Source organism: Ascaphus truei, chromosome 3 (assembly GCF_040206685.1).
Source record: "Ascaphus truei isolate aAscTru1 chromosome 3, aAscTru1.hap1, whole genome shotgun sequence".
Lineage (NCBI taxonomy): Eukaryota > Metazoa > Chordata > Amphibia > Anura > Ascaphidae > Ascaphus > Ascaphus truei.
Window position 1 is genome coordinate 65,096,427 of NC_134485.1, and position 24,871 is coordinate 65,121,297.

The following is a 24,871-nucleotide window of genomic DNA, read 5'->3' on the forward strand; positions in this document are numbered from 1 at the left end:
AACGGGAGCCCGAGGGTGACTCAATAACTGGATTTTTACTATGTATTTCCTTTTGGCCTCTTTCTTCTCTTTTTGATCCAGATTTATTATTAGAGGGTTGGGATTTTTGACTTTGGTCTCTACTCTTATCAGGATGGTCACTTTTCCAATTCTCAGATGGATGGTGGCCATATCTTCGTTCACCTCTTCCATCTTTAGATCTATTCTGATAGCTATCCTGCTGCCCATGATTGGACCATCCACGGTGTCTTGGGGGTCCCCTCTGTCCGGATCCACTGTTTCTGGACGTATGGGGGCCTCTTTTGGCACCGTGGTGTGGGATATACACCTTGTCTACCACTCTCCCTCTCTCCCCATTCTTAGCCCAGTCTCTCCGTTTTCCATTAGCATAATCTGCTTCGTCTCTTAGAAATTTATTATTGATTTTAACAATTTCATCTCCTGTATTCTCCAATTTGGCTAATAATTCGCATTCAATTTTGGAGCAGTCTTTATTAATTACAATAGGCTCCATGATTTTAATCTCTTTTAGTATTTCTTTTTCAATTAATAAAATGGACTTATTGTGTTCAAAAATAATCAATCGCATCAGGTCCACAGAACACTCATCTAGTATTCTGTTCCATTCCTTGATGACATGCTCATCATCCTTACCAAACGTTGGTGGCTTAAGTACCCATAAACCTCTAGGTATCCTCTTACAATCAATAAGGTCCTTCCTTGTCTACCTGAATAATAATGATAGAAATCTGATCTTTACACACGTCACTGATCCAATAAACATCAACTTTTTAGATCTAAGGCTGACAGCACTGGATAGTGGCAGGATCTCCACAAAAGTCTTCTTCAAGGAAGTAGATGCCAATAACCTGTTAATGGCCAATAGCAACCACAAAAGATCGTGGATTACTAATATTCCCAGAGGCCAATTTATCAGGATAAAAAGAAATTGTAGTAGGGAACAAGACTTTGAGGACCAGGCCCAACTCCTTCTAGATAAGTTTCTAGAAAGAGGTTATTCGAGAATTAGTCTGCTAAAAGATTTAGATACAGTCAGAAATATGGATAGGCAGTCCATGTTAGTTCATAAAGTTAGGGACAAAACAAGGGATTTGGGTAATTTGATAGAGGTACTGTTTATTACCACCTTTAATTCAGTGAACAGGAAAATTGAAAAAATTGTCCAAAGACACTGGGGTATTTTGTGTAATGATCCAGTCCTAGGTGATTGCATTCCAGGTGCTCCTAAATTCATCTGTAGGAGAGCGAAAAACCTTAAGAATATGCTAGCCCCGAGTGATGTGGGCACTATTCAGGTTAAACCTAACCCGAGTACCTGGATTAGTGACAAACCCATTGGCAACTTTCAATGTGGGAAGTGTTCGATATGTAAGCACTTACACACTGAGAGAAACATTCAGTTCGTTTGCGAGTGGTGAGAGCTTTGCCGTCGATACTTTTATTAATTGTAATTCAACTCATTTGGTCTATTTAGTTAACTGTGAGTGTGGTCTCCAGTATGTAGGACGCACTAAAAGATGTTTAAAGATCCGTATACAGGAGCATATTAGAAATATAAAAAATGGGTATGAGAAGCACAGCCTATCGCGTTATTACGCAATACATCATAATAAAGATCCATCAAAATTGATGTTTAAGGGCATTAAAATTGTTCCTAGGGAAAGGAGAGAAGGTGATAGAATTAAGAGCCTCTCCTACCAAGAAACCTTCTGGATATACAAACTTGGATCCCTGACTCCCAAAGGGCTAAATGAAGACATAGACATCTGGTCTTTATATTGATCTTTATTGTTCTATGCTGATGTGTGCCCTCTGACTCCTTTTCCATTCATGTTACAATATGCTGTATCTCATTTATGTATCTCTAATTGTGGCTTTTTCTCTTTCAGAATTTGATCACAAATGTATTATGTATCTTGTATTATTATGTATTTTAAATATGTTGCCGTTTCTTTTATTCATTGTATACCAATGTCTGTGGGGCAATCTCTTGCAATCTCACTGATTGGCGCGGTAATTTGAAACCTGAGCCATTAACTGTGGGATGCTGGGTATATATATGCGTGCACTTCCCCAGCTGTCTGCATTCCCTGAAGTAGTAACGTTCAGTTACGAAACGCGTTGGAAAATATTGCTCCCCAATCTTATCCAGACCCTGGTGCTGTGTCAAGCCAAGCTAAGCACTCGGTTTCCCTCCCTGTCCCCCTCACTATCACCCGCTGCTCTACGTGTCTGACGCTGCCCTGGACTTTCCTCCATACTTCGGAGGGGAGGAGAATCCCATTACGTCATCGGCAGGCACACCATGGAGCAGAGCGACGCACTGGTAGTGCTCCAAGTTGGCATGTGGGACTCACGGAGGTTTCTGTACTCCGCAACGGGAATATTCACCGGATTTACCACCTGGCAACACTCGGACGAGCGAAGTGTGTCATAAGGCTCCACGGAGGTTTCTCTACTGGCCGAGTACGGATGTGTTCCTCCTGCCTGAACTGCCTCCATTGAAGAGCTGTACAACGCTCCGGTTGATTCACCGTGTGGTAACCCCACTAACCAATTGCTTGTTTTATTCTCAATTGATGTACGCAGAACCTTTAACTGTTTAGTAAATTAATATATTTTTACTTTACTTCACTATGTGCGTTGTGCGCCTTGTTTATGAATCGTTTCTCTGGACAATGGAGAACATTGTAATAGTAAAAGGTCCCTTTCCCTCTAGAACATTTATATTGAAATAGGTTATGATATTTTCAAACCCCAACATTTAGGGCAATAATTACTAAACAGTGCCAACCCATAAAGCACCTTATGACTCATTAATTTCGCTGAGCTGTAAGGTGCCTTAGGCCGCGCGTATAGTGTCGGTGACGTTGCCCAAAAACAAACGCAGTGCCGCCGCCGCGTGCGCTTATAGTAAGCACGACGGTGACAATGCGACGGAGCGACTTTTGGTAGATGGCAATATTTGATTTTCCATGAACCAATCAAATGCCAGTACGCCTGCGCCGCAAAGCGAAATATAACTTTCGCTAGCGTCGACGGGTGACGTCACCCGTCGCGTCGACTATACGCGCGGCCTTATTTATGGGCAAGTACAATGTAATAAATGTTGGCCGCGGTCCCATTACAGCTAAAGAAACCAGCAGAAACCGCTTTCTTTTAAGCAATGCTCCACTCCAGGAGTTACTGTATCCCCCCATGAGGCACATGACAACCAAACAGCAATTTTTCAGACTTCTTTCCTCCACTACCTAACAAGATTCAAAAGCCTGGTCTGTTCGTTAGGAGGAAGAGGAAAGCATCAAATTACTCCCTCTAATTTAATCTGCACTCCCAATGGCCCAGGCCCATCTAGTTGAAGTAAATGGCTAAATTTCCCCCATCAAGGGACACTTCAAAGGGATGCGTGCAAGATATTGAATTGTGATTTTCTGCCTGCGCAACTAACAAGCGGCATTAGCTGCAATTCAGCTGAGCGGTGATCATGAGTCAGCAGGTGCTGGACTTTAATGAACCACTAGAAGACTCCCCTTTACCTCACTCCCAAGGCTTTACAGCACAATGGGAACATTCAGGCTCAGAAGGAGGAGGGAAAAAACCTGTCAACTAAAATGACCAACTGTTGACATCTACTTATCCATCAAGGTGGCAATTAGTAAGATTCAACTATGCAAGCTGCTTCCACTTTGCCCCACCATGGGGCAGCAAAACAGTTAATTTTAAATGGCCATTCCACCCCTGTACTTGAAGCCGAGTTTACTAACCTCCAGTAGCAGTGGACATCTTGTAATGTAGCTATCATGGAGACCTGATATCGGGGGTTTGTCTAAAATGGCCACCATTTTTGTTTTCCCCAGCATTCGTGTCACTCCTGCTGGCTCAGTCTAATAATAAACATTTCCAGAACGGTTGTAGCACCGAAATTTACACCTTAAGGAAAAAGGTGTTTCTGTATTCATGTTTATGTTAAAGTATGGGTAAAAACCAGCAGTACGACACCTTTACATTTAAACTCTTAGGGAAAATCCCCAGCCGCCGCTGCAGTACGCGCACACACTATGGGGTAGGCAAAGCGCTGTGACGCGTACGCCGGCAGGGAAGACACGCATTGTGCCGTGACGCGGTCACGTGCTTGGCGGGCAGCCAATGGAAGGACAGATATGCCCTGCTATGGCCGCGCTCCCCGGCATGGCCCCACCCATCCCATAGCTCATCTACAGACCGCAGATTGCGGCTGTAATCTGCGCATGCGCCGCCAGGCGTGCGTGCAGCAGAGAGCACTGGGGCTGTAGCCTTAAGGGAAACCAAGCTGCACACCTATTTTGAAGAGCTTTCCCAGTCAATGTTTCAATGGCGAATGATTATTTAGCCGCCTCAAAGTTTAATTTTCACTACTCTGCCCAGCAAGGAAACGGTTACATCTGTGTAAATGCGAGAGCTGAGCATGAAACGAATGGCCTGGGTATGTTTCAAATGATCCTGAAGATTGCTGGTGCTGGGAAGGAAGTGCAGTAAAATGATCTGAGCTGGTTTGTGCAAATGCGATTTCCACATCCCACAGCACATCATTCAAACAGTAACTTAATGAGGTAAAAAGGAAACGCAAGACGTGTGGCCTGCATACACGCATCGTCCACAGCAGACTTCTGGAGCCTGGTTATAACCAGAATGGGACATTTGGTCGCGGCTGGTTCACCGCAGACGAACCCTCCGCCGCCGGCCGCTTCGAAGGTAAGTTATATTACTGGTTAGGGTAGGGGGTTAATTTAAGGGTTTTTAGCGGTTACTGTAGGAGGTTAATTTAAGGGGTTTAGCGGGTAGGGGGTTAATTTAAGGGGTTTAGCGGTTTGGGTAGGAGGTTTTAGGGTAAGGGCTTAAGTTTAGGGTAAGGCACATACTTTAGCGGCTGGCGGGGGAGCGAGTTGCGACGAAACAGCCGCAACCAAATGTCCAAGATCGCTTTCAAACTGCCCAAGAATTTTTAGGGCATGGGTAGCCGACTCCAGTCCTCAAGAGCCATCAACAGGTCAGGTTTTCAGAATACCCGTGCTTCGGCACAGGTGGTTCAGTCGAAGACTGAGCCCCCTGTGCTGAAGCAGGGATATTCTGAAAACCTGACCTGTTGATAGCCCTTGAGGACTGGAGTCGGCTACCTCTAGTTTAGAGTCGACCTTAAAAGGTCAAATATTAATCTTCTGAAAAAAAAATTAAAAAAAATATCCACGTATAATTGCTAAATATGCAGCCAGTGGCAAATTTCCCATTAGACCCGGGCGTGAAAATTTTGGGGCGGCAAAATGTTCTGTTTCCCCCCCACACCCACCCACCATATACACACAGGCCCTGTTCTCTTCCCCACTGATTGCCGGGGGAGAGCGTGGGGCCTTTGTAAAGGCCTCTTACCTTCTCCTTCGCACCGTTCCTTCTGTAGCACTGTGGCGTCAAATGACTCTACAGCGTCACGTGACGATGCGCTGCCATGACAGGGCGACTTCACATGCAGTTGCGTCGTCATGGAAACGTGTCGGCACGTGATGCTGCGGCTTCATTTGACGCTGCAGAAGGCGGCAAAAAGGTTAAGTGCCCATGGGCGGCAACATTTTAAATGTGCCACTGTATGCAGCTTAGTTAGGCTAAAAGAAAGAAATTGTGCAGTTTCTATAGGAAAATCATACTGAATAAGAGAATGAAATTGGGTTGTAGCCGGTGAAACCAGGAGACTTTCTACTATGTTCTCTCTGCTCCTTTATGGTTATATTTTATGATTAATGGCTGCTCTGGAAAATGGCCTCTACCTTGTGGGATTAATTGCAACATTATATAATATACTTTAACCTTAGTTTTGTGATGTAATTAATGTCATATTTGATGAAAAATACATGTATATTAATGTATAAAGAGAATATATATATGTGTATATATATATATATATATATATATATATATATATATATATATATATATATATACATACATACATATACACACATATACACACACACACACACACACACACACACATAAAACCAGGGCTTTAATTGCAAAAATATAGTACATTCATCATACAGATTTAATCAGTTCAACTAGTATATGTGCTTTAATCCATTTTAACATTGCCAGTGTTGTAACGCATGTATACTAAGTTACTTTTGGAACTATACTAGGTTACTATGCCCGCATACTGTCATTTGAAAGTTCAACTCGTCATCTTCTCAGCATGGTATCGATCAACATACATATTCTGGAAGTAAGGATCATAAGTGGTGGTCACGAGATGCCAAACCTCACACAGAAAAAAAAAGTCAATAACTATTATCGTTTATTTGTAAAGTGCCAACATATCCCGCTGCATGGAATACTATACTAGAGCATGCTTTTATATTTCAAAATGTCAAACTTATACAATACGCAAAGCGGAGACCCCCCCCCCCCCCAAAAAAACAACAGTCCATGCATCATCCAAATGCTTCATGCCAGTTCCCTCAGGTCGGTCCAAACTCTCAAATATCCTACAGATGGTAAAATAATCCTAGTCATGGACATTTAAATGAGCGCACACAGACTGTGTCCAACTAGTTTTTAAGCTGCATTAAGAAAATTCGGCTTTTAAACAGCCTTGTGCCTGTCCTATGAAAGACCAATGTAATTCTGATATAGATCAGGAAGCTCTTCAATGTGACTCACATGAACTTGCAAACCTCAATTGTAGACAAAGGGAAATAGACCAGAATGATTCACTCTAGTCTGGCTGATCTTAGTTGCTTTCTATCACAACATACTTCTGATCTCACCAATGCGATATCAGTGACATCACGTTCACGGTGTACACACCAGCACTTTTGACTCACAAGGAACTGAGACTTCCCCAGACATACCCAGTTCCCATGTCATCATATTCCCAGCATCTATTAAGCTAGATAAGCTACGTAGACTTTTATCAGCATGTCTAGATGATACTCGACTCATCAGCTAAGGGTTTTCTTGTCTAAGGAAATCACATTTTTAATAACCCCTTTAAAATATTCTATTATAAGTAGAAAAGGTGAGAAGTGAAGAACTTTGCAAAAACAAATGCATAGGTAAATGTTCTAATCTGAAACAATGTCAGTGTATGAATGAATTGGACTGTAAACACATAGGGGATATATATATATACAGTATTCGACAAATCCATTAAAATACAGGCCCGCGGCGACTTGATTTGACCCTGTGGCGACCTCCTCATTGCCAACACCAAGCAGGGTGGGATTGGGGGCGGGACTAGGTGGCGAGTAGATTTTTTGGTTCGGCGAGTACATTTTTGGGTGATTTGTCAACCACTGTATGTATATGTATGTATGTATGTATGTATGTATATATATTCGTCTCCCTGGTGCAAAACTATGCATCGTAATTTAGCAAAGCAAAACATTACATTGAATCCTATGAAAGTGTTTTAACTGGTAAAGCGGCAGCTATTTTTTTAAAACTTATTTTGCAGCTGGCAGACTGTGTACCTTGTAACATTTTGGGGGATTTTTTTTTATCACTGACTAGATGGCCTGTAAAAGGTCAAAGGAAAAGCGGGACAACTAAGTAAGAAAGTGTCAACCAAGGCTATCTATATTAGAAGAGATTGTGCACGACAAGAAATAAATTGTCTATAATACATATATCGCTAATGAGCTGGAGAGAATGGAAGACCAACAAAAGGTTCCCTCATGAACGCACTCAGATAGACCTAATGAAATATAATTAAAATCAATTTAATGAATAATAAAAATATATTTATACAGAGGGGGGTGGTAAGAAGGTCCAAGACCACCCGGGTGGTCTTGGACCTTCTTACCACCCCCCTCTGTATAAATATATTTTTATTATTCATTAAATTGATTTTAATTATATTTCATCAATTTCATTAGGTCTATCTGAGTGCGTTCATGAGGGAACCTTGTGTTTGTTTTTCGTTTATGACCCCTTCATCCCCTTTTTGCACCGGACGGGATCTTTCACTACGTTTATTACTATCTCATTACTTCTAGCTGATGCGGGAGCTCTTCCCTTCTCTCCCCCTCTCCCCTGCTTTACTTTACAGAGGATGGAAGGCCAGTCAGAAAAGTGGTACTTTTATTGGAAGGAATGCTGGTACAGTATACAGGCATACCCCGAATTAACGTACGCAATGGGACCGGAGCATGTATGTAAAGCGAAAATGTACTTAAAGTGAAGCAGTGCCTTTTTCCCACTTATCGATGCATGTACTGTACTGCAATCATCATATACGTGCATAACTGATGTAAATAAGGCATTTGTAACAGGCTCTATAGTCTCCCTGCTTGCGCACACCTTTGGTACAGGTAGGGAGCCGGTATTGCTGTTCAGGACGTGCAGACAGGCGCATGCGTGAGCTGCCGTTTGCCTATTGAGCGAGATGTACTTACTCGCGAGTGTACTTAAAGTGAGTGTACTTAAACCGGGGTATGCCTGTATAGGAGAATGGGTCACACTGAGGTTGGATGCATCTACTACATGTGTCACACATGTATTATAACTTCCCCTACACATGCCAGTCAGAAAAAGTTCAGGGGATTTTTTTTAACAAGAACTTAAAAAAATCCCCTTTCCTTCCGATATAGTGTCGTTGAAACACTTACCATATGCACCCTTCACAATTAAATAGTGTTTGTATAGCCTGTTGGACAGCCATCCTGCTATCAAAGTGGGTGACTTGTATGTATCAATGCATGTTTATGTACACTGTATTAGTAACCCATCTCTTTAAGTGCAAACACTCGTGTGAGCAGGCAAGTAACCCAAGATCATGTACAAATTCCATAAAAATAAAAATTCCCTCAGACACAATGGAGTTACCCAAATCGGACCCTGACAGAGAACATAAAAAGTTCCATCAGCACAACCACGATGTATCACACATATCACACATATCACACATATCACACATATCACACATATCACACATATCATACCTACTGCAGCTGCTACCCAGATGAAAAACAAAAAAAAAAGTCTAACAATGTGGACCAATAAGAAGTTAAAATCTCCTTCGGTGGATTTATCCTCCCCCCGCTGTGTGTGTAATCTAGGTCCTGGATATTAACAGATGCCAGGTCATCGTACAGATTCCCTTTTAGCAGCTGCCCATTCCTTAAAGTCGGGCAGCTGGTAGCTGCCTCCACCAGCACAGAATTGGGCTTCAGCCAGATAGATTAACTTTCTAGCTGCCAGGGTAATGCTGTAATGTCCATTAACTACCACCCCGCACCAGGGTAAGGCCACGCGTATAGGGCCCGCGACGTCACCCGTCGCCGCTAGCGAAAGTTGTATTTCGCTACGCGTCGCGGGCGACCGGGGCATTGATTGGTTCTGGGGCTGTCACGAGGTGACAGCCCCTGAAAAATCAAATATTCCCGGCTTCCGAAAATTGCATCGCCACTTCGCGCTTACTATAAGCGCACGTGGCGGCAATGCATTTGTTTTCGGGCGACGTCACGTCGCCGGCACTATAAGCTCGGCCTAAAACAGATTATGACTGCCCAAATTATGTATGCATAGATTCAGCATCTCTATCCTTATTGTATTCTTCTTCTGTTTTATTCATCTCTAAATGAATATGACAGTTTGTGGAACACTAGCTTGACGTTAGAGGAATATAAAATGACCAGGCACGCTTTGCTTTGGTTGTTAACAGCAATATGACAATATTTGAAAACACAGACATGCTATTGCTGCAGCTTTTCTCCATAACATCATTGTAGTTATTAGTAAAGGGATGAGAGTAAGGATTCCTGCGGTAACATCACTGGGAGATGCTCTAACCGTGGGGGTTTGCCAGCTCCGACTGCCGCACACTTGGTGAGGCTAGAATATGCAAATAAATAAAGCAAAGTAACATCTATATTTAATTCCAGTAATAGAATCCATGCACGTTTTTGTTGTTGTTGTTTTTTTTAAAACTCTTGTCCCTTTTAAGGCAAAGCAATACATTGCAGATCACTGGCGGTGAATGGGTTAACAAATACTCAAATATGTTTTTAACTACTGCTGGGAGTACCTAAAGCAGCAAATAATGCAAGTTAAATAACTCGAGAGCTATGGGATTCCCCCCCCCCCCCCCCCCCCAACCAAAAATGCTATGTTTAAAGTCAGTGAGACGCCACCGAAGTTGGAGACCGCTGATGCCAAAAAGCAGTGAGACAAACTCCAAAATCGGGGTCTCGGATAGAAAACGGTTCGAAAATGTGATCTTGTGAATTAAAGGTTCTTCTTAAACTTCTGTATTTCAGTATATATCGCACGAGCCAGGGACAGGCTGCACAGGCAGTGAAAGGGTTAATCTTCATCCAGCTCCTCACAACGCAAATTTGCACTTGATCTCTGTGCAGTAATTTTATTTTCTTTTTTAAAATGTGGAAATAAGACTACAAAAAGTAGAAAAGCCCTCCAGGTTAAGGATCATCAAAATATTCACGTATTTCATATATATATATATATATACTGTATCTATGTGAATATGCCCCCATTAACACAGGATACATGTGGGCAAGTTTATGCCCTCCTAAAACCTCAATGCAAAATATGCAAGAGCAAACAAATGTGTACTGTATGCTGCAGAATGGCTATGGACCGTTTTTTTTTGTGTTGAAGGATAAAAACGTAGTAAATATGGATATCAGTGATAATTTAAAATTATTATTATTCTCCCCCATTGTAGGCAATGCCAAATCAAGTGCTCACATTTCTTAAAAAAAACGAAAAGATTAATAACTGGAGTAACACACTGCAACTCCCACACTGCTGCTAAATGAAGTGCCTGCACAATTCAAACCTGTATAAGAACAATTGTTATTACATAGTTACTGCTGCTAAATGCAGTAACGATGTTCTTAATTGTCCTTATACAGGTTTGAATTTTGCAGGCACGAGTCCCTGCCATGCAGAGCTAACAAATCTACATTTTTTTATGCCTACGACACAAGAAGACAAAGTAACTTGCCCAAGATCACAAGGAGCCCACACTGGGATTCGAACAGAGTTCACCGACATTACCAGTGAGCTACTCCTGCAAACCTTACTATATATCGAGTAAGGTAGAGGTATAGGCGTCATGCATCATAAGTACCATGTGTTTATACAGGTAGCTCATGTTGTCATGCACAAGGATGCATATTATTAACTAAATATGAACATCTGCATTTAAAGGGCTAATGTTTTGGTCTGTCGTTCCTGAAAAAGGTGGGTTCCAAAACAAACCTTACATAAATATTAATTTCAACAAGCCTGCAACTGCCAAGCCATTAGTTTCACTACTATCTGATAACACTGCACTGATACGGCTAGAGTCACCAAGCATAAGTCCATTAGAAACTCGCCCAATCCTGATGGGTCTCTACATACTGTAACCCTAAGTGTATCTCCATGAGCCACAAGTGCTTTCTGTCACTGTGTTGCCGTCACTCTACATCAGGAGTGTCCAAACTTAACTGACCATAAACCTGGTTCAGCCTGTGAGTTACCTTTTGTCGGAGCAGCTTGCTGCGCACTCTGCCCCAGAGCCGGGCCCCCGTGTTGGAGAGGCGTTTGGCCCTTGGCTCCTCTATCCTTTCTAGGCAACAGTGTTCAAGGTTTTCACACACAGAGTTCAGGTTGCAGTCCGTCTGCATTAACACCTCAGTCATTGTTAGCCCAGGTCCACGCAGGTAGTAGACACTACACTCCTTTCTCTCTCCTGCTGATCCGATTCCTGGTCAGTCACCTTTTCCTTCAAGCAGGAGGTATGGAATCTCTTCAAATACAGTAGCTCCACGAAAAAGACCAGCTTCCTGCCGCCCACGCACCAGGTCACTCCTCGTTCCTCATTCACAGCATCCAATATTAGCACAAGTACAAATCAATGATAAGGTCTTCCCTGTCAGCATGTGCTGGAATCACAGCTCAGCTTCCTACTCTGTGCGGGTAAATGGAGCTGGGACGTGACTGTGCAGCTAACTAAACCCAGCAGCTCACTGAGCCACTGCTGTAACAGTCATGTAACTGAGCTCCAGAGTCTGACTCCAAGAGCCTGACCCGAGGTGATTCAAAGACAGCTCTCTCTCTCTCTCTCTCTCTCTCTCTCTCTCTCTCTCTCTCTCTCTCTCTCTCTCGCACGCTTACTCCTCCCCTCCTGTTTTAACTGCTTAAATACCACAGAATCTTGCCACCCTTTATATAATGGAACAGTCCTACACACAACACAGAGGTCATTCTGGAATGTGACAGCATCTTCACCATTTTTAACATAGCTTGAGATACGCGAAGAAGGTTTAAAAATGTAGACATGCGAGTCCCCCTCCAGACAACAGACCACTAAATATATTTGGCACACTGCATTTAAAAACCCAAGGAGAGAATCATGCAGTGATTCATATGCTTCATTTAGCAATGCAGCATTAAAATGACACAATTGTAAATATTATCAAAACTCATTTATGGAAGTACTTAAAATGGCTTCAAATTAAACTTACTCAGAAATGGGAGACTCCCGTAGAATGAAAAATGTCACCATCATGAGAGAGGAAAAAAAAAAGGAGAGGTGGTTTGTAACATGGGAGGTAAATTCATATAGAATTCTAGGCAGGGCCGGATTAAGACCTTTAGAGGCTCTAAACACTGACAAGATTATGGTGCCCTCATATGCAATTTAAAATAAAAACTGTAATAAACAGTCAAATAAAATTGTATTTTTCGAAATGACATAAAACTTACATGTATGCTGAAATTAAAATATATATATATATTTTTAACATTTTCAATAAAAACTGCTTCATTTTTGATTTACCAAAAATGAATACAGAACGCATAAATATTTGGCATTACTACCATTACTTTTTTTAAATTACTAATAAAACAGTATAATACTATCATTTGCTTTGAAAAGAATTGCAGTATTAAAATTAGACAAAAGTTTTGTACATATGAAATACGGAATTTTGAAACAAATTCTTAGTGTAGGCGAATTCTTTTGCGTCGCCCACAACCATACCAAAATTAGATTAAGCGCAAAATGCGGGGGTTACGCCATGCATTGGCTGCGAAGTAGGGATGCAGCAACGAGCCATAGAGGCCTAACATAAAATGGCGTCGGTCCTGACATCTAACAGACAAGATGAGAATATTAGAAACAGCAGATGTTGCAACTATTGTGACCTACAAATCAACACATACAGATTTTCCAAATTTCACGCTTAATGTTCGATTAAAAAATGCGCAACTTTTTAGCATGATGGGCCGAAGTTGTCCACAAAGGGACAATGTTCAATGTTACCACAATTTTCAGTATATATAATATATAAGAAAGAAATAAAAACCCACAGAATCAAGTACAGGTAGTCCTCTTTTTTACGACATTTCACTTCCCGTCGAATGCGTTTGCCGACGGCGCATAATGCAGTACAAAAACTCATTATCCGCCGCGGTTTTTGTATATCCGACGGACACCGTCGCCGGTTAACATGGGTCCCCCTTTCCGACTGTCCCGCATCCGACGCGGGTTTGCGGGACGCATTGTGTCGGAAAAGCGAGGACTACCTGTATATAGAATTCAGAAAAAAATAGATCAATAATTAAACATAAAGGTATTGCAACACATGACAGGATCTGATTTCAATCTACGTTAGTAGTACACCCCCTGGTTTAGGTGGGGATAAGTTATAAAAGAAAACAGAAAGATGGAGAAAGCATATATAGTGGAGTGTAAGAATTTTTCCCCCCATGGTGACTACTTTGATGCTTTTTTTGAAATATCAAATTCTTAAAAAAAATAAAATTTAATTTTTTGTGGTGCCTCTGTTTTGCTGGTGCTCTAAGAACGTGCTTAGTCTGCTCCCTATTGGGTAATCCGGCCCTGATTCTAGGGGAAGATTTCTGCTTTGAGTAACTACAAGACCGGCTTTGGATGCAGCCCGAGGAAAGCATGAAAAACAGGGTCAGAATTAACCTTCCTTCCTAACCTCAAATTGCTTTTAAAGGGCTGTGCTGCTTGTGCCGCCTTTTTTCTTCTTCATTTGTTTCCATTTGGATCAGAGATATTCTTCCCCACGTTTCCACCCAGTTTTACGCTTGTACAGATTCTAAGTCTCCTTCACTCTCTACTTGTATCTGCACGGTGACTGGAAACTGACATAAACCTCTCTAACTAAACAGAAAAGAACCTTAGCATCGCCAGCCACACACATTTTTGCTTTACTGGTCACCTTTACTTTTACATTCTCAAACTTCATCTTTCAAACTAGAAAATAATTTAAAAAGTCAAAGTATGGCACTCATTAAAGACGGTCATTACTGTGAATATTCCACACCAGCGTTTTTAATGAGATCAGAGGTATTGCTGCAACACCCTTTCCTCTGTATGAATTTGCCGCAGGAAGAATCAGTATAGATTGCACATCCCTTATTTATTGCTCATTGGCTCCACCATTGGTATGTTTCGTTCACAGTACAGTATGGCTTTCAGAGCTCAACAGCTTAAATACATTTGAAGTATGAACGGTAAAAAAACGCATAGAAATGTTCCCTGCAACACTTAATATACAAAGTACAAAAGCAATGACTCATCCTATGGTGTTGATATTGCATGCAGAACGGCAAATTCTACATTTACAAATCCACTTAAGCGCGTCACCAAAAGAACCAACACCAACATTTGACAAAATGACTTGTTCAAGGTCACAAGGAGGTTGCACTAGTTTTCCAACTGCGTTCTCCACTTCAAATACCTTTTCCTCTTGAGTGGCACTATTAATTAGTACCCGCTCATTGATGGAAGGACCAGTAAAGCCCTTGAGGCTCCTCCCGAACTGAAGGCGTCACACAAAGAGAGAACAGAGACTGGCTAAGAAGTAGGGCAAGACAGGAGAAGCGGAGAAAGCCACACGAAAGATAAAAATCCCTTCTTGAAATTAGATAGCTTCAACTTGATCCTTCCCCCCCCCCCGCGAGAGCCTTCAAGGTCCTGCTGCATAAAGACGTCAAACGCCCTCTTCATTTCAGATTTGGTGTAACTTGCCCTATACATAATCTAAAGCCACATATTCACTTATATTACGCACAGTAGTAGTATGATACATTTTATTGGACCACCCTTGCCTTATATTACACAGAGATATAAAGAGAAAACTGGCTCTCATGTATGGTCCCGGCTGACTATATTGCTAACCTCTGGCTCTCTTTTAAATCTTTGTCTAACATAATTCAGAATAAAAATAAAGTTTTGTGTGTACATTTTTTTTTTAAACTACCAACTGCATATGCATATTAAAAGTTTAGACTGAAGCTCAATTATCTCTAAACAGATTGCTGACAACACCAAGTCACGAAGTATTCAGCAACAGCGCCTGATGTACCAGGTCCCAAACATATTAGGAGACACACCCCACTATTTTGCGATGCCTCACTTGAGTTAAATGCAATAAGATACAGTGACTCGTTTTCGTTAAACTGAGATACATATTCCTACAATGCAAATAAAAAACAGGATGTCAACAAATGTAAAATGTGGAAGCAGGTTCGTCATCTTGTTAACCACCAATGTTTATATTTATGACCGATTGTGAGGTAGACAAGTTTATGTAATCACATACTGTACCTCCATGAAACAGGTAACATGCAAAAAGAGGGGGAACAGGCTCAGAAGACGAATGTTGTATATTCCTTAATAATGTGTATTGCTAAAACTGCTCCCTGAGCTCCTGATATTTAACACTTAAATTCACTAGCAGGGGAAAAAAATAATGCAGCACCGACACTAAACGGCATGGTTAAAATGTCTCCGTGCCAATTTAACGGTACCGCGCCCCCCAGAAACGCATGTGTATTGGAACTCGTGGGACTGCATGAGCTCTTAAAGATTTGCGTACGCCTGAAACCACTGCAGAAGAGGTGGCGCTGGAAAACAATCTGCGGAAAAGTAGAAACAGCGAAAAATATTTGTTGCAACATTTAAACACATGGAAACTGTTTGAGAACAAATACGATTAAATAATTTATAAGCCTCCCTTTAAAGTTGCACTGCCGCCACAGATCTGCCACGTAACACTTTCCCTAGCAAATATACGGCTTTTGTTAGTGGTTCATACCAAATTGAGGGCAGAAAGACGAGAGCAGCAATTCTAGTGTTGTGGCGATCAGGAAAGGGTTCCAGGGCCTTCTGATTTGATCGAGATAATCACATTGTTGCCAATTTTTAAGACAAAATAAATAAATAAAAAAAATTGGGAGGATTTTACAATTACATATATTGTGGGACAAAAGGAGGCATACACACATGTATCATTGCATTGTATTAATATTAATCATTGCTCATTAGAAATTGAGCCTTTAAATGTTTTATCCGGCAGAGCTCTGTGCTTCTCTCATGCAGCAAAGTGTTAACATGCACATATGGTTCACAGACTGTATGTGGTGCCCTACTAAGGAAACAGATTCAGTACCTGTACCAAGACTTTTTTACTGCCTGCCACTCACATGTCACAGTCATTAGGATCACGCTACACAGACATGCCATGTGGGCTTAGTTATAAAGAAACCTTTTTTAGTTCAAGGCTCTATAGTCCTGTGCAGCATTTTACATTACGTTTGAAGCAATGGCGGATACGTGGGATTAACAAGCGTCGTACTTTAACCCACCCTCAAGTAAATGACAGCTCTGCCAAAGTGGAGAACGCGGGATGAATGTACAGAATATGCTGCGGTTGTCTTCCTGGTATCGTTTTGATTTCATTTATAAAAAGAAAAAAAAGTGGAGTTCTGCACAATTGGTTACTGTCCTCAAGAACTTACCATGTAATTTTAGCACGTAAGACGATAGAGACTTGTCCATGCTCAGGCACATGGAGCTTGTTCGCTGACCTTGAATTGCCTGCCATGTAGGCACTTACAACAAGACTACCTCTATGGACTTCTCGGAAGTATTTCCATGTGGATCGGGAAGGCAGGGCAGGAGTTCATAAACTTGCTTGTGCACGTTGTTGACATTTGCTCTTATATAAACTGTGCTTTAGAAACGTTACAGGCGGGGAAGGTGTTAATGATCGGTTTTCTCGTAGGCAATACTGTACTGCATTGAAATGCCCTTCTGGCAGTAAAAGGACTTAAGCAAAGCATGCCCTCTCCTTGCACATCGCTCGGCCCTCTCTCCTTGGCAGTAAAGGACTTAAGCATGCCCTCTCCTTGCACATGCTCTGCCTCTCTCCCTGGCAGTAAACCACTTAAGCATGCCCTCTCCTTGCACATGCTCTGCCTCTACCTGGCAGTAAAGGACTTAAGCATGCTCTCTCCCTGGCAGTAAAGGACTTAAGCATGCTCTCTCCTTGCACATGCTCTGCCCTCTCTCCCTGGCAGTAAAGGATTAAGCATGCCCTCTCCTTGCACATGCTCTGCCTCTCTCCCTGGCAGTAAAGGACTTAAGCATGCCCTCTCCTTGCACATGCTCTGCCTCTCTCCCTGACAGTAAAGGATTAAGCATGCCCTCTCCTTGCACATGCTCTGCCTCTCTCCCCTGGCAGTAAAGGATTAAGCATGCCCTCTCCTTGCACATGCTCTGCCTCTCTCCCTGGCAGTGCAGGAACTTGCTGGTGCAAAGTTCCATTAGCAGCTGCAGTGATTGGCTTAATAGGAACGTATGTGCAGATATTAGAGGCAGGTCAACCGTTAATGGCAGTTCTCTTGTAACATACCAGGCAGTGAAAGGGTAAAGGGAAGCTCGGCTGTGCAATGGTCTGCAGCGGTTAATGATATGTCTCATATGTTTGGAAGTGAGTGGATTAGGAGAGGCTGAAAAAAAGCTGAGCAGCGAAGAGAATTTTTAACACATCTTCTCAAGTCTGTAATTGACTCTTTGAAGTAACAAAACCATGATAAGACACAAACATATTTAAATTAAAACAGGGTTTTTGCTGTTGGTGAAGATTTTAGATTGTTTCCTGTGGCAACGAAAAATCTTTATCCATTTATGTATTAGTCTATAGGGCCAGAAGGCTAAAAAATACAGAACATATTCTCTACCTCACTGTGACAAGAGGCATTTATTAATTTCGTGTATGTTTCTGCAAGTCCCCCCTTCTCTCTGATACAGTTTTGCTGCCATTTGTGATATCAGCGCCTGACAGGAGCTGATAAGAACGTCTACAGCCAGACAAAAGCTACTTGGTTGTACAGCTGGATACATTTTCTTTCTGAAATGGTGACAGAACGAATTGAGGGGCGGCTTGCACCAGCGCTCATAAAGGAAAGATAAATCCAATTTGTTCTGGGGAGGCCGCTTAGTGGTGAATAGAAGATTTCAAAGCAAGAGAAAAGCATAAAGGACCGTTTGCGCGAGTCTTTAAAAGGAGCAATCCAAGCAATATCCGACATGTTTTGTTTTTTAAATAAATCAGTTCTGTAGTATTAGATAATACGTACTACATTTAAAAAAATTAAATTCAACTCAATACCATTTTTAATGAGTTTTAATATACTGAGCATCCTTTGATTTCTATATCCGGTTTTAGCCCCCCCCCCCCCCCCCCCCCACAAGCAGTGCAAGCTATTTGTGACACTTTCTTGTTTGTGATCATTTGTTGCCAATATTCCCAGCACATTGAGCTGCAAACGGTAACAATAGATAATGTTACTTTAGTAATAGAAGGATACATTATAGCTGCTGAGTTACACTGACTGAAGCGTTGATTGAAATTGAAAGGCGGCCATTTAGTGAACCCAGGGAGCAGGATCTTTGCTGATCGATTACTGTATAACAAATCGATCGGCAGCTTAGGTAATTAATTTTCAATAAAGGTAATCAAATGCTGCATATATTAAATCAAAAATTATTTTTTAGTCTGTCTTTTTTTTTTTTTTTAAAGGGCCACTTGGATTGCTTTATTAACCACCTCTCTCAGTGCCACAGTGCAGGGGCCTGCAATGCTTTGCATGTACTGTATAGTAGTGTTTTTCCTGGCAATGCATTGCAAGCCCGGCGCCCTCTAAAGCCGCAGGGGCAAACCTGTCACCAATCGTCACAAGTGACGAATCGGCCATGAAAGTGTCAGCGAATTTGAGTTTGCAGCTCCCACAGTAAAATAAACTTTTTCAGATGTCATGTGCTGGTTTCCGCTTTCTGAATGAGTCAACGAAGTGAACCAGCAGCAGGTGATAGTGCTGAGGTGAGTGACGCAGCAGCGGGCGATAGTGCTGAGGTGAGTGACGCAGCAGCGGGCGATAGTGCTGAGGTGAGGGAAGCAGCAGCAGGCGATAGTGCTGAGGTGAGTGACGCAGCAGCGGGCGATAGTGCTGAGGTGAGTGACGCAGCAGCGGGCGATAGTGCTGAGGTGATTCAAGCAGCAGCAGGCGATAGTGCTGAGGTGAGGGACTCAGCAGCAGGCGATAGTGCTGAGGTGAGTGACGCAGCAGCAGGAGATAGTACTGAGGTGAGTGGCGCAGGCAGCAGGCGATAGTGCTGAGGTGAGGGACTCAGCAGCGGGCGATAGTGCTGAGGTGAGGGAAGCAGCAGCAGGCGATAGTGCTGAGGTGAGGGACTCAGCAGCAGGCGATAGTGCTGAGGTGAGTGACACAGCAGCAGGAGATAGTACTGAGGTGAGTGGCGCAGCAGCAGGTGATAGTGCTGAGGTGAGGGAAGCAGACGAACAGTGTGTGTTGTTTTAAATGTTGTGTGTTCTCAATTTTTACATGGTGTGGCGATTTTCACTTCTCATTCGCCACACCTGTGGCTACATTGAAAAATAGGTTGCCCACCTCTGCTCTAAAGGAATGAAACGATTCCACAGCATTACAAGGTGCTGCATCTCTGAATAGTTTGCGTAACATACTAATTCCATAGGTCACAACAACTAATAGCCAAACTGCCATACACCCCAACATTAGTGTGGAGAATATTTACACTTTTTTGCTATAGTATTACTTACAACAGTCTAAAGATTCTTCAATCTAAAGAGAATGAAGTCCCAAAATACACTATTGAAATCTTCCAAATCAAAGGCTGAAATTCTTTTTAGCGAGAACTGTAGACGTTACAGCTCACGGTGCAGCAAAGGTACCATGTAAATAATATATGTGCTATGAAAATGTGCTCTATACGCTACGTGTGTAAAATACAAGGTTTGCGCTTTGCTACAGATTCACAAAACGACTTATTTATCGCCTTGGAATATTTTATATGTATGTTTCAAGGTGTATATTTCTGCGTAACACGTTTTTAGCCACACGGGGAAGTGGGAAACGTGTTCGCTATGCTAGATAAAAAAAACACGGATCTGATACCATTCTGACCACTTATTCTTAATTGCGACCCTCAGTATGTACAGAAAGGTGAGGGAGAGCACTTCTCTTCAACAGAACATACTTTTATTTCATTTCAGACCCAAAAAGAACTAGAGCCAAGGGCCCCCGATGTAAGCAGTGGTAAAAGGGAGTCTTTGCATCAAACAGCATGCAATCAAAGTGGTACTTGGAAGGCAACACTTTGGGGGAGATGCACTAAGGTCAGATAGCTGGGATCGTAAACCGATCACCAGTTATTTACCATTCAATGGCAGCAATGGGACTAATGGCACCAAGTGAATCTACCCTTTTGTGTTACAGTACTTTCCAACAGTCCATTGGTTAAATTTTAAAAGACTTTAGAAAAGCCTCGGGCCCACATGGAATACGACAGCAGAATGCTGGCAGAATCTGGATGCCTGCATAATACTGTAGCAAGAAGAAGAAAATTCACTGGGTCAGATTTTTCTGTGGATCCCATGAGGCAGCAATGGGTAGCTCTGAGATTGGGAACAGGGACAAATTAAACCCACATTAAAAAAAAGGGAGGGGGAAAAAACAAAAAAAAACCTCAACACATTTTTCCTTTCAAAAGAAGAAATGCCCGTGAGCCACATCTGCTTTCAATTCCAGATCCATGCACCAAATCGGCCAAAAGCAGTAATGGCAGGGAATGGGGAGGGAGGTCAAATAGGCTTTTTGGAGGCACCATCCACAAACAAGAATTTGCTCAAAATGTTTAGAGCTAACCTTCTCTACCAGCGGAGCCTGCATCACTTTGCGATGCACCGGGAACAAACCCAATGGTAGATTGCTGTAGAAAGGTTTGCCTCGAGCATATGGGTAATAAGAAACGGAAGAGCAGAGAAAGGTGTAGGGTAGAAACCTTATGTTGTGTTTGAAATAGAAAAGACCAACTTTCAGTCCAAAACAGGACTAGCGTTAAATTTACAGGATAATGAAAAAACACCATTAAAAAAAATAATGAAATTCCTATGGATAGAACTACATACAATTTACCAATATGAATAGATTTTGCAGCTAAATGCAAAAAAAAACCTATTGCATACGTCTTTCATAATGTTGCATATTAAACCAAAAATACAGAGACGTGTGGAGAAGTGTCTGTGCTTAATTGTATCTTTAATATACTTTGTTAGGTAGTGCTGCCTATAGAAGCCAGTTAATGCATTAAGAAAGTGTATATTTCACGGCTCGCGTATAGTTTAACACAGCAAGAGCCTGCCGTCTAATACTTTGTAATGCAACGCAAGTCCTTTCAGCTGCGAGGGTTAAAGACGTCTATGAAGTTCTTAGGGCTAGCAGAGACTACGATATAAAATGTGTTTATTTTCATAGCATGCGTAACACAATTACTTTTCTCTAAGGGAGACAGGCCCAAGAACGCGCTGTTTAAAAAAAATAATTTTTTATTATATAAATACATTTGTTTGATTGTAGAGAGAAATAATCAAACTTAGAAGAAGGGGGGGTGGGGGGGGAGAAACCAAAACAAAATCTAGGATGGAATTCTCCTCTTAGCCTTTCCTAAACCCTGCAAAGCATTAACATTCCTGTGCAGGGGACCGGAAGGTCTGTATAATCTGCCTCTTATAATATGATCAACGGCCGGCCTAGGAGAGAAGAAGAAAAGTCAGGGGAGAAAGCCTGTAGTTACTTTGAATTCACCAATTAAAAAGCAATTAGGGAGGATCGCAGCCTGGAAGGTGTCATCAGGGGTGGAAGGTGAAATTGTAACCCCTTTGTTATAGGAGATTTTACCTTGCTATTGCATCCCTGGCAGAAAAGGCATTAATAGTTGGCTTCTGCTTCAACTGATTACATAAGTGATAACAATGCTCTCCCGGACTGGTGTGGCTCATAAAATAGTAATAATTATAACAACTTAATTTATATGGTGCTTTCCTCCCAATGGGACACAAAGCGCTTATCAATTAGAATATAGCGCGCGGTATGCAGCACATAGGAATGTTACAGACATGGTCCAGATGATCTTAGCATCTATGTTTTTGGTGCCTGAGGCACAGGGAGTTAAAGTCTCTTGCCCAAGGTCACAAGGAGCTGACACCTCTGTGTCATTGTTTACAGAGTCAGCGTCTTTACTCACTGAGCCACTGCCTTCGTGCACCTCCTTTGGAGTGGCTCAGTTCAGCTTTCTATTCTGGAAGCTCCCATTTGTTGAACTAGCTGTCAGCTTCTACCTTGGGGGTTGTAATGAACTTGGTTATTTTTAAGCAGACTAAAAGCACGTTCTATGCTCTACTCGGCTGCAGAGGTCTGCCCCACATTGCACAGCACTGAATAAGATTCATATTATTTTATTATTTATAGCGTTGACCATGCAGCGAAGAACATCATAATATGGGACTAATATGACAATCCCACATGGCAAGGCCTGCCTGCCGTGTCCATCAGAACAGAAGGTATGCTCATTAGCTTTGCAAACATAGCACTTCTAGCAGAACTGTCATATTGCCAACTAGTACAGGATATGCAATTTACTCCATCTGCATTGTAAAGGTAATCTCGGGCGCTAGAGATTCAGAAAATCAGGCTTTTTAACACTAAAAACATTTAGTTTTTTTAAAAGAATAACATGCACAAGAGGAAAGATACTACTGTAGTTAGCCTCCTAGGGGGAGTGCTGCTTTGAGGTGCTCTAGTCATTTCATTGTAAGGGACGAGGAATGTCAGGAGAATCCTTGGCTTAGACGATGGACTAGAGCAGGAGTGGCCAACTCCTGTCCTCAAGGGCCCCTAACAGGGCAGAAATTTGGGATATCCCTGGTTCAGCACAGGTGGCTCAATCAGTGGCCCAGTCGAAGATTCAGCACAGGTGGCTCAAACAGGGATATCTTTAAAACCTGACCTGTTGGTGGCCCCTGAGGACTGGAATTGGGCTACCCCTAGAATAGAGGAAAATAATATTGAAGAATTGTTTTTAAATTGCCAGGTTTTGAAGCACAGATGATACATTTTAGTCATTGTTCCTTCTTATTTTAGGACAAGATCCTTACCATTTCATTGTAAGGGCTGGACCTCTGCAGGAAGTATTAGAATATGCAATCTGTGCTACATGTGATTAAAACACAGGCAATTGTTTCAAAAGAAATCTGATAGTAAAGTTTAAGCTGAGGAAGCCGGATTGATCACATAATCCCCTCGATGCCAGAAGGATCAGTAACACAAGGGGTTAACTGCCGAGACGGAGGGAAAGGGGATTCCCAGGCAGGGACAGTCTTTGGTGGGATCCGACATCAAACGTAATCTTTCCCCCCCCCCTCAATAGATGAAACCCACTAAAAAGAACCACTGGCGTCATTCCCATCAGATTACTACTACAACCACCTAGTCTTCCCATATCCCAGCCTCTTATTTATTAAAGAGCAGCCACCAAGCCACCCATGGAGATAATTTCCCAGCAGAGTCAGACCCTCTCCCACAATGTCTCTAGAAATGGCTATTTCTGTCCCCATCACATCTCAGTCCTGGGAGTAAGAGCACTTAGTCTAAACAAGACTTTACTATGGCTGGGATCAAGGTCAGGACCCCAATTTGTTAGTATAACAGCTAGGAGAGCAGGGGTGGGGGGGGGGGGAAGAGGAGTTTGGTTGACAGATGTGTCAGTGAGATGGACAGTATGCCTCCCCATCACTGCGACTCTTTTCTGATGTGCAGACACAAACTTCACATGCAGCAGCACAAGGTTAAAGGTCTGGGACTGTTAGCAAGTTAATGTTCTGTTTTCAATGACCACCAGTAAACAAGCGGAGGATCAAGTGGCTATGAGTACTGCATGGAAATAAGCAGCATTGCAGCAGACCGCACATTTTTTATTTTATAAGACACTTTTTGAGTGGCTAGATGTGCTGGTTGATGCACGTGCTAAGCATAACGAGAACCTGTCCTGTTCAGGGGTGCTCAACTCTAGTCCTCAAGTCCCCTCCTGACCCCCCAAATAGGGAGGCCAGGTGGCCAGTATTGAACCAGAATGCCTGTATACACTGTCCAGTGTCAAAAAAAATTGAGGTAATACTGGACATGTATGTGTATACCGGTATTACCTCTCTGGACTTAGTAACCTGACTGGCTTAGGGGGCCGTGGGATTTCCCCGAGCAGGGCTGTTGCTAAGGGGCTTGGCAGCTTGCTCCATCCTGATTGGCTGCATTACCCAGCAGCATGGTGTCAGGAGCCTGGGGTGGAGCCAAGGAAAGGAGGAAACAACATGGAGCGGAGAGGTGTGTGTGTCCCACCTTTCATCGTTGTGTCCAGTATTTTTGGAGAAGCCACCTGGCAACCCTAACCCCAACAGTTCAGGTTTTCAGGATATCCCAGCTTCAGCACAGGTGGCTCAGTCTTTGACTGAGCCACTTATGCTGAAGCAGGGACAGAATGAGACACCTGTGCTGAAGCAGGGATATCCTGAAAAACAGACCTGGTGGGGGGGGGGGGGGGAGGGGGGGGTTTGAGAACTGGAGTTGAGCACCCCTCTATTAGAGCAACAGACTTCAATGCCTTAAGATCAGTGCAAACCTC

The 24,871-nt window shown here is 42.5% G+C and overlaps 1 protein-coding gene across 6 annotated transcripts in view; it reads right to left on the reverse strand.

Annotated features, from left to right (window-relative positions):
* Positions 1–24,871, reverse strand: part of ABR (ABR activator of RhoGEF and GTPase) — a 229,914-nt gene that overhangs the window by 27,537 nt on the left and 177,506 nt on the right. Inside the window, exon 1 of one of the 6 annotated variants that reach the window (XM_075594185.1) lies at positions 11,535–12,058. The exons of the other annotated variants lie outside the window; for them this stretch is intronic. Within the exon in view, the coding sequence (XP_075450300.1) occupies positions 11,535–11,696 (162 nt within the window). The 5' untranslated portion in view covers positions 11,697–12,058. Of the gene's footprint in view, positions 1–11,534; positions 12,059–24,871 lie in introns of those variants that run through there. 6 annotated transcript variants of the gene reach the window in all.